This window comes from Acipenser ruthenus, chromosome 44, assembly GCF_902713425.1.
Source record: "Acipenser ruthenus chromosome 44, fAciRut3.2 maternal haplotype, whole genome shotgun sequence".
Classification (NCBI taxonomy): domain Eukaryota; kingdom Metazoa; phylum Chordata; class Actinopteri; order Acipenseriformes; family Acipenseridae; genus Acipenser; species Acipenser ruthenus.
Window position 1 is genome coordinate 7,174,037 of NC_081232.1, and position 9,832 is coordinate 7,183,868.

The 9,832-nt window shown below is 36.6% G+C and overlaps 1 protein-coding gene across 6 annotated transcripts in view; it reads left to right on the forward strand.

Moving 5' to 3' along the window:
• LOC117967171 (erythroid membrane-associated protein-like) overlaps positions 1 to 9,548 on the forward strand; it is a 29,646-nt gene extending 20,098 nt beyond the window's left edge. For 3 of the 6 annotated variants that reach the window (XM_059012257.1, XM_059012254.1, XM_059012255.1), the window contains 14 exons: positions 1,247 to 1,282; positions 1,781 to 1,807; positions 1,907 to 1,942; positions 3,360 to 3,440; positions 5,397 to 5,477; positions 6,517 to 6,552; positions 6,784 to 6,810; positions 6,918 to 6,953; positions 7,319 to 7,345; positions 7,460 to 7,495; positions 7,712 to 7,738; positions 8,116 to 8,142; positions 8,241 to 8,267; positions 8,574 to 9,548. In XM_059012257.1, the coding sequence (XP_058868240.1) occupies positions 1,247 to 1,282; positions 1,781 to 1,807; positions 1,907 to 1,942; positions 3,360 to 3,440; positions 5,397 to 5,477; positions 6,517 to 6,552; positions 6,784 to 6,810; positions 6,918 to 6,953; positions 7,319 to 7,345; positions 7,460 to 7,495; positions 7,712 to 7,738; positions 8,116 to 8,142; positions 8,241 to 8,267; positions 8,574 to 9,076 (1,007 nt within the window). In that variant the 3' untranslated portion in view covers positions 9,077 to 9,548. The remainder of the gene's footprint in view (positions 1 to 1,246; positions 1,283 to 1,780; positions 1,808 to 1,906; positions 1,943 to 3,359; positions 3,441 to 5,396; positions 5,478 to 6,516; positions 6,553 to 6,783; positions 6,811 to 6,917; positions 6,954 to 7,318; positions 7,346 to 7,459; positions 7,496 to 7,711; positions 7,739 to 8,115; positions 8,143 to 8,240; positions 8,268 to 8,573) is intronic. The other 3 variants (XM_059012256.1, XM_059012258.1, XM_059012259.1) reach the window with 3 other exon arrangements.
• The last annotated feature ends 284 nt before the right edge of the window (positions 9,549 to 9,832 follow it).

A 9,832-nucleotide genomic window follows, 5' to 3' on the forward strand; every position in this document is an offset into this window, starting at 1 on the left:
TTCAAATGAAGTTTGTAATTGGTTGTGTTCCTCAAATACACAATAAAAAGTGATATTTATAGGGTATACAGTTATACAGCGATACAGTGGTTTTGGACATTTAAGAAAAGGTACTGCGAGCATCTGAATTCATACTCAGAGGTACTCTGTAGCCTCCTGGGACATTCACAGCTTGTTTGACACCCTCTTGTAGTTGCCCATTTCTGCATATAAAGCAAAATGCTGTTTGCCAATCTCTCTTTTTTCTTATAAATCAGTCTTTGCAAGAATCATTCCAAAAACGCTTGAATCAGTTAGGCACTACCAGTCTGACACTACAGGCCTTTAAATTGCAGTACCAATTTGCAAGTTGCTAAGTGGTTGCGTTCCTCAAATTTGCACTGCATGTGATATCTTAAAGAATAGGGTATATAGTGCTTTTTTTCGCCTCTGCTAGCTTTTGGTGCAAAACTGTGCTCCGATACACTCAGGCTGATACTGTGATCACAAAACACTTGGAATGGACTTAAATTGGTGCTTCTGTACTCTTTTTAGATGCATAACAATCTTAGCTAAAGAAAATGGGTTCCTCGAGTTTGTAAGACCCACGACCGCCATTAGCTGAGCCTTACCCCGATGGTGTTTTTATTATGGGATTTGCCATAGTGAAGGGGGTGGTCTCTTATCGTACCCGTATCTCCACGACCCCTGGGCCAACAAACTCAGAAGGACATTCTTTGCGTGCACAAGAGTCTTAGCTAAAGAAAGACATCAGCCACGGGTTCAAACGTCACCCCACCGCCAGATGGTGGGCGTTGCCCCAAAGGGGTTTTATAATGGGATTTCCCATAGACATTTTTCAGGGTGCTGTATCTCGGGTTCCGGGGGTCCCCAAGACTTGAAAATCGGTATGGAGGTCCACCTCAGGGCCCCTGTCTATCCCCCCAAGTGACGTGTCCCCAGCTAGAAAGGACACTAGTTTAGACTTTTTTTGCCAACCTGGAGCTTAAAAGCTATTGGAAATGCAACCTTGACATGCCATCATGCTGAAAATGTGAAAATTTGTTGAAAATGTAGCATTTGAAAACGGGTGGCTCCCTGTGAAAGAGGGCCCCCAGACATGACCCTAGGAAGTTCAACCCGGTTTATATATATATATATATATATATATATATATGTCAAATATTATTTTTTAAAATATTGTATTGAATTACATGAGTTCATGAGCTAAAATACAAACTAAACTTTTCACTGTTTTCTGTTTTAGGCATTTTAAAAAGAGAGAACGAGAGACTGGGAAAAGGTAAGTGTATAAATAATCTGCAGAAAGAAAATTTAACAGAAATGATGGAATGCTGTATCGCTAATTAAATTACAAAAAAAGAATGCATTGGGCAACGCCTATGTTTGGTCTTCTAAGTATATTAATAATGTAACTAATGCAATGAAATCTAGTTATATCACCGTTAATGATGAATCTCAACTGTTCCAAACTAGTAAAACTAACATAGCTGTCTTTGTTTGTGTAATTTAGAAAAGGAGGGTCTTCAGAAGAATTGTCAAGAATTTATATCTTATATATGTCAAACACTGACTCATTGTGTGACCCTGAGCAAGTCACTTAACCTCCTTGTGCTCCATCTTTTGGGTGAGACGTAGTTGTAAGTGACTCTGCAGCTGATGCGTAGTTCACACACCCTAGTCTCTGTCAGTCGCCTTGGATAAAGGCGTCTGCTAAATAAACAAATAACTGTTCTAAACTAGTAAAACTAACCAAGCTGTCTTTGTTTGTGTCTTTTAGAAAAGAAGGCTCTTCAGAAGAATTATGGCAAGATTAATACATTCATCATAATAATATTATTTTTATTAAATTACTTAAATTATAAGCCAGAACACAAACTAAACTTTTCACTCTATTCTGTTGTAGAAATTTTAAAAAGCAAGAATGAGAGACTGGGAAAAGGTAAGTGTATAAATAATCTGCAGAAAGAAAGTTTCAATTTCAATCTCCCTTTATCAGAAACCCTAGCAGTTCTAATTCTAAATGCTCTGCAGTTTGTTTGGAGAATATTAAAGAGTTACAAACACACGAATTAACTTCTTTAAACAAAATGTAAATACATTAAAAACATCAGAACACAAATTACCGAGAGAAAAAAAGACTCGTGTCTCTTTAGCTAGCCTGTAGCGAACTTCTTGGCTCTCTTTTCCCCTCTGTACCATCCTGCAAAAATACATTTATTTCACCCATGACTAATGTGTAAGAGATTCTCGCAACATTTTTCATATATGATATATTTTTTCAATAACATTGAAAATCGTAAAACATTTTAAAATTAAATACTTTTACAATTTTAAAAATTAACAAATTCTATAACACAAAATTCCGAGCAACAATTGTCCATCTTACCTTCCTGAGTTTTTTTGTAGTGCTTGCAGGTGAAATGAGGTGCCCAGGGTTTGTCTTGATCCCCGACAGTCATGCCGAAATATGCCTTGTAGGCCTCACACATCTTAGCAGATGCTTCCACGGAGTACTTTTTCGCTCTTGTCTTGATAAATTGTCCGCAGACATAGCAAAATGCGTCTGCCGGATGCTTGCAGCCTCTTGATGCCATCTCAGAAAAATGCAGATATGTATCCACTTAGGCAGCTGGAACTAAACTGAACTGGTGGGCTTAAGGCCCCTGTATTTATACTACTATTTATATTACTGGAAAGTTCTAGAAGTTACTCCAAGTTTACTCAGCACTGAATCTATCTGGAATGTTCTGGAAAGTAGGTAAATTTCAAAATATCACTGTCCTGGTCACAAAAGCAAAGTTTGTGGGGAATAATAGCCATTTTCTATACTTTTGCGGCATAAGCAATTAGGAAATAACACTTACTACCCAGGAACCAAAAAAAAAAAAAAAAATTGTTACATGGTGTTGTGATCATCACCCGAAGAATCATAGAACACAAAAGAAATCGCGGAAACAAAAAGGAAACAGTGGTCAAGACTTGATATAATTTGGCCACGAAATGCTCGCTCCAGACACCGCAGCAACGCACGCACGCACACACACACACACACACACACACACACACACACACACACACACACACACACACGCACACACACACACGCACACACACACACACACACACACACACACAAACACAGAGGAACCTGAAAATTAGCTTCTCCGGTCCATTTGAACGGAAGTGTCTTTTATCTCCGTTTCTATATCCAGCTTCCATAGACTTGCATCATAGAGGCGCAATGTGATTCTGTATTAACTCGCAGCCCTTCATCCAGAGCCTCTCTCACCCAGCACACACAGCGCGCTTTCACAGGTTTGTTCATTTATGGATTTCTCCTCTTTCTTGTGTTACAGGAGCCTCTTCTGAAGAGGGTTTCTGCGTTGCGGTAGTGGGGATTTTAGTGGCAGTAATCCTCTGGTGTGCTTTTCGTATAGGTAATGTATTCTTTCTATATTCTTATGATTTATATTCTGTCATGACTGTGTCCTCACCATGAGTAGCTCAATGCGCTGCTAGAGAGTTTAGAGGAGGAAAGGGATAATGTACCGAATTAACATGAAAAATAAATACGGGAATACATAAATTAATACATAAACAAATCTAGAAATAAATACATACATGTCTGTATATTTATTTATTTCGACATGTATTTATTTGTTTATTTATTTATGCATTCATTTATTTATTTTTCATTTTGGCATAAAATATCATCCATAACCAAAACTATAATTTAATACTGTATACGTTTGGCTACATTAAAATAGGAGTTCTTTAACTTTATTTGGTTTTATCTCTGTCTTGACGTACTTTATTTTATCGTTGTGTTCTATTAAATGTATCTTCTCTTGTTTCTCCGTATCTCATGAAACTCGCGGCTGTTTTGTCAGAGTTTCCCTGAATATCTAACGTGTCTCCCGACAGTCCGAAACTCACTGGCTCCGTCTGTTTGAACCCGACTCTTAACCCGAACGCTGTTTCCATCATAAAATGAAAAACTTTTCTGCTGTTTTCCGACAGGTGGAATGAGTGTTATTTACATAAAGGCGACGGAACAACTAATCAGTATTTAAATGAGAAACCTCTATGTTAATGACAGCTTTTACGTCATTTCAGGATTTCAGTCACCTGACAGGTGGGATCGAAAGGTGTAAAGAAAGGCGGAGCGTGTTTAAGGAGACACTGAGAAACATGAGGAGATACATTTCACAGAACACAATAATAAAGCAAAGTACATCAGGACAGATAGAAAACATATATATACTGTATTAAATTATAGTTTGTATTTATTTATTTCTATATTTGTTAATTTATTTATGTGTTCGTTTATTTATTTTCATGTCATTTCGGTAGCCGCTTCATTTGCATAACATTCCTCATACTGTCAGAATCGTGGTTTTGAGACTGTTCTCATCCTTCCTGGTCATTTCTTATGTTTGCTCGGAACTTGACAAACAGTCGGAAAACTGAAACTCCGCCACAAAAGCCCGCGCGACGATCTGAAAAGCTTTGATATTCAAGCAAGTAAGTGGAAAGACAGTGGCGAGCATGCGCATTACAAAAAGAAGCAAAAACTGATGAGAAGCAAAAAATGAGTGAACACCGGAACACAAACCTGTCCTTGTTTTCTGTTTTGGCTTGTTTAAAAAAAAGACCTAGACACTGGAAAAAGGTAAGTGTATAAATAATCTGCAGACAAAAAGTTTCCATTTCAATCTCCCTTTATCAGAAACCCTAGCAGTTCTAATTCTAAATGCTCTTTAGTTTGTTTGGAGAATATTAAAGAGTTACAAACACACGAATTAACTTCTTTAAACAAAATGTAAATACATTAAAAACACCAGAACACGAATTACCAGAGAGAAAAAAAGTCTCGTGTCTCTTTAGCTAGCCTGTAGCTGTGTGTGGCGTGACAGTGCAGATTAGACAACCACGAGCTGATCATGCGATCGTCACCCGAAGAATCATAGAACACAAAAGAAATCGCGAAAACAAAAAGGAAAGAGTGGACAAGACTTGATATGATTTGGCCACGAAATGCTCGCTCCAGACACCGCAGCACCGCACGCACGCATGTACGCACACGCATACACACACACACACACGCACGCACACACACACACACACACACACACACACACACACACACACACACACACACACGCACACACACACACAGAGGAACCTGAAAATTAGCTTCTCCGGTCCATTTGAACGGAAGTGTCTTTTATCTCCGCTTCTATATCCAGCTTCCATAGACTTGCATCATAGAGGTGCAATGTGATTCTGTATTAACTCGCAGCCCTTCATCCAGAGCCTCTCTCACCCAGCACACACAGCGCGCTTTCACAGGTTTGTTCATTTATGGATTTCTCCTCTTTCTTGTGTTACAGGAGCCTCTTCTGAAGAGGGTTTCTGCGTTGCGGTAGTGGGGATTTTAGTGGCAGCAATCCTCTGGTGTGCTTTTCGTATAGGTAATGTATTCTTTCTATATTCTTATGATTTATATTCTGTCATGACTGTGTCCTCACCATGAGTAGCTCAATGCGCTGCTAGAGAGTTTAGAGGAGGAAAGGGATAATGTACCGAATTAACATGAAAAATAAATACGGGAATACATAAATTAATACATAAACAAATCTAGAAATAAATACATACATGTCTGTATATTTATTTATTTCGACATGTATTTATTTGTTTATTTATGCATTAAATTATTTATTTTTTCATTTTGGCATAAAATATCATCCATAACCAAAACTATAATTTAATACAGTGTACGTTTGGCTACATTAAAATAGGAGTTCTCTAACTTTATTTGGTTTTCTCTCTGTCCTGAGGTACTTTATTTTATCATTGTGTTCTATTAAATGTATCTTCTCTTGTTTCTCCGTATCTCATGAAACACGCGGCTGTTTTGTCAGAGTGGCCCTGAGTATATAAATGCGGCGGAACAACTAATCAGTATTTAAATGAGAAACCTCTATGTTAATGACAGCTTTTACGTCATTTCACGATTTCAGTCACCTGACTGGTGGGATCGAAAGGTGTAAAGGCGGAGCGTTTTTAAGGAGACACTGAGAAACAAGAGGAGATACATTTCACAGAACACAATAATAAAGCAAAGTACATCAGGACAGAGAAAAAAATATATACTGTATTCAATTATAGTTTGTATTTATTTATTTATAAATTTGTTCATTTATTTATGTGTTCGTTTATTTATTTTTCATGTTATTTCGGTAGCCGCTTCATTTCCGTAACATTCCTCATACTGTCAGAATCGTGGTTTTGAGACTGTTCTCATCCTTCCTGGCCATTTCTTCTGTTTGCTCGGAACTTGACAAACAGTCGGAAAACTGAAACTCCGCCACAAAAGCCCGCGCGACGGTCTGAAAAGCTTTGATATTCAAGCAAGTAAGTGGAAAGACAGTGGCGAGCATGCGCAGTACAAAAAGAAGCAAAAATTGAGTGAACACCGGAACACAAACCTGTCCTTGTTTTCTGTTTTAGCCCGTGTGAAAAGAGAGATCAAGAGACTGATAAGAGGTAAGTGTATAATTAATTTGCAGAAAGAAAGTGTAACAAACATGATGGAATGCTGTATCGCTAATGAAATTACGACAAAATAATGCATTGGGCACCTTCCCTATTTGGTCTTCTAAGTATATTAATAATGTAACTAATGCAATGAAATCTAGTCATATAACCCTTAATGATGAATCTCAACTGTTCTAAACTAGTAAAACTAACCAAGCTGTCGTTGTTTGTGTCTTTTAGAAAAGGAGGATCTTCAGAAGAATTATGGCAAGATTAATATATTCATCTCAATATTCTTTTTATTAAACTATTGTATTGAATCACATGAGTTCATGAGCTATAATACAAACTAAACTTTCATTTTTCTGTTTTAGACATTTTAAAAAGGGAGAATGAAAGTCTGGGAAAAGGTACGTGCATAAATAATCTGCAGAAAGCAATTCCATTTCAATCTCCCTTTATCAGAAACCCTAGCAGTTCTAATTCTAAATGCTCTGCAGTCTGTTTGGAGAATATTAAAGAGTTAAAAACACACGTCTCTGTTGTGATTGAACTACATTTAAAACTGAAATGAGGGAATGCTGTACCGCTAATGAAATCAAGTCAAAATCATCAATTGGACAATGCGATTGAGCTTTGGGACCATTTATGGTCTTCTAAGTATAATAATAATGTTACTAATGCAATGAAATCTAGTCATATCACCCTTAATGATGAATCTCAACTGTTCTAAACTAGCAAAACTAACCAAGCTGTCTTTGTTTGCGTCTTTTAGAAAATGAGGATCTTCAGAAGAATTATGGCAAGATTAATACATTCATCTCATTATTCTTTTTATTAAATTAAACCATTGTATTGCATCACATGAGTTCATGAGCAGAAATACAAACTCAACTTTTCATTTTCTATCTTTTAGAGACTTTAAAACAGGAGAAAGAGAAGGTTGAAGCAGGTAAGATCATTATAAATCATATAAAGGCAGTCTGTACAATTTCAAATGCAATTGATCAGAAACACGTTATTATTTTATTAAAGTAACACTGAAGACCAATTGTAGGGAGAATATTAAATAGTTCAGAACTCTGTTGTGGTTTTATTACATTTAAAACTGAAATGGGGGGAATGCTTCTGCACTTAATGAAATGGTTTCTGTGTGTTTCATTCCTAGATTTTAAAGAACTTCGAAGGAATACCAGTAAGAATATGTGTTGTTTTTTTTCTATTCAGGATTTATATCTTTATATCTCATATAAGTGAATTCAACACGTGTCCTTGGTTCACTTCAATATTAATAAACTCCTGGCCTCTCTCTCTTTTTATTATTTTTTCATTATGAATAATAAATCATCTTTCAATAATCATCTTGGGTGTATTGAAAAAAGCAGCTGCTATCGATGTCAGGTTTAATTGATTAGTTTAGATGTGTAAATTATTTAATGGGGTGGATCAAACCCTCTGTACCAAGATGTGTGCAGATTAGAAGAGTCCCATTAAGGGTTTGTTTGGACACTAATTATAATTTTATTGTGGCAATTTCCTCTCACCTTAAATATTTTCTCTTCTCTCAAACAGACACGTGTGTCTATGTCGTTGACAGAGGTATAACATTTTAATCTGCATTAATACACTTACAGTAATCAGAATCCACAGATTTCATTATCTTACACTTGATTCATTCTTCTCTTCTTTTATTTCAGAATGGAAACCAATAACTGAAGCTTGTGGTAAGTTTGCATTGAATAAATCATATTCTCAAAATTCTCATTGAACACATTTAGTTTTAAATGTGTTTAAAAAAATATTAAATGTAGCATCGCTTGCAATTTCTAATGTAATATATAGAAGAAAAAAATAATATTAAATGTTTGTTTCCAGTTACAAGCATTAAAATCTGTCTAAATACAGTTGTTATGGTCAAAGAATGAAAGTGTTGTTGTTCATAATCGTGAGAGAGAGAAAGCATCAATAATCAAGTTCCCTGCTTTTCCTGTGATTCTCAATAACACACTCTTCTCATTCCTTTACCCCAGTCAATGTGACTCTAGATCCCGACACAGCCAGTCCCTGCCTCGCAGTCTCTGAAGATGGCTCACGAGTGAGATTCACAGGGGAGAGATCAGCAGAGTGGCCCAGTGTGCTGGGCAGGGAGGGGTTCACCTCAGGGGGGCACTACTGGGAGGTGGAGGTGGGGGAGAAGGGCTACTGGGTCCTGGGGGTCTCCACACACCCTCATGAGAAGAGCATACCTCAGAAACCAGGGGAGGGCTACTGGCTTATGAGGCTGGTTAAAGGGAAGACCTGTAAAGCTGTGAGCCAGTCAGTGGATCAGACCTTAAATCTGGAGAAGATGTGCAAGATGTGGGGGGTGTATCTGGATCACGGGGGAGGGAGGCTGTCATTTTACAATGCAGAGACCAGATTTCACATCCATACTTTAGAAGGCTCATTCCCTGGGCAGGTCTACCCCATTTTCAGCCCAGGGTCACACGATAAAGGACCCTTGATAATCAATACAAAAGTGAAAAATGTGTAGTCCTGACAAGAAGCCTGCTACACTATATAATTTATATATATATATATATATATATATATATATATATATATATATATATATATATATATATATATACACACACACAGTTATGTGCTGTGGATTCTAATTGAATGACATAGATATTTTAACAACACATTGACACCACGATTTTATTTCAAATATTTAGACTCGTGTTTCCTCAATCAGATATCCTGCTTGCATATTCATATTAGATTTGCTGGTTTAAGAGTGGTATTGGTTTGTATAGAAAAGCCACACGGATGAATGCTCGCTTTTCCATGTAGGTGATATTTACACTGAAGCTGGAATATCACCTGGATATTATTGCTGGCTGAGATTAATGTTCTGACTTGTGCTATATTGATGCTAATCTTCTTTTACATTTTTTTTCAATGTATTATTTTACCAACTTTAATAAAAATATATATACATAAATATGTACTGATTTTTTTTCCCTGCCAGATGCTATTATATCATTTTAACTTCAAACATGGAAATATAATAATTAGTATTGTAAAAATGTGTTTTTAATTTCTGTTGAAAAATCACATAAGGAAAAGACACATTTTAAAAATACAATTATTATTAATCTGTACCCTGGTAGTTAATCTGTACCCAAATCACTACAATTAAGAAATGTTGTCTATGGAAAGGATGGGAACAAAATATTTACAAACTGCTGTCTGTCTGTCTGTCTCTGACAGAATACAGGAAGGTATTGGAGTTTCGTTATTA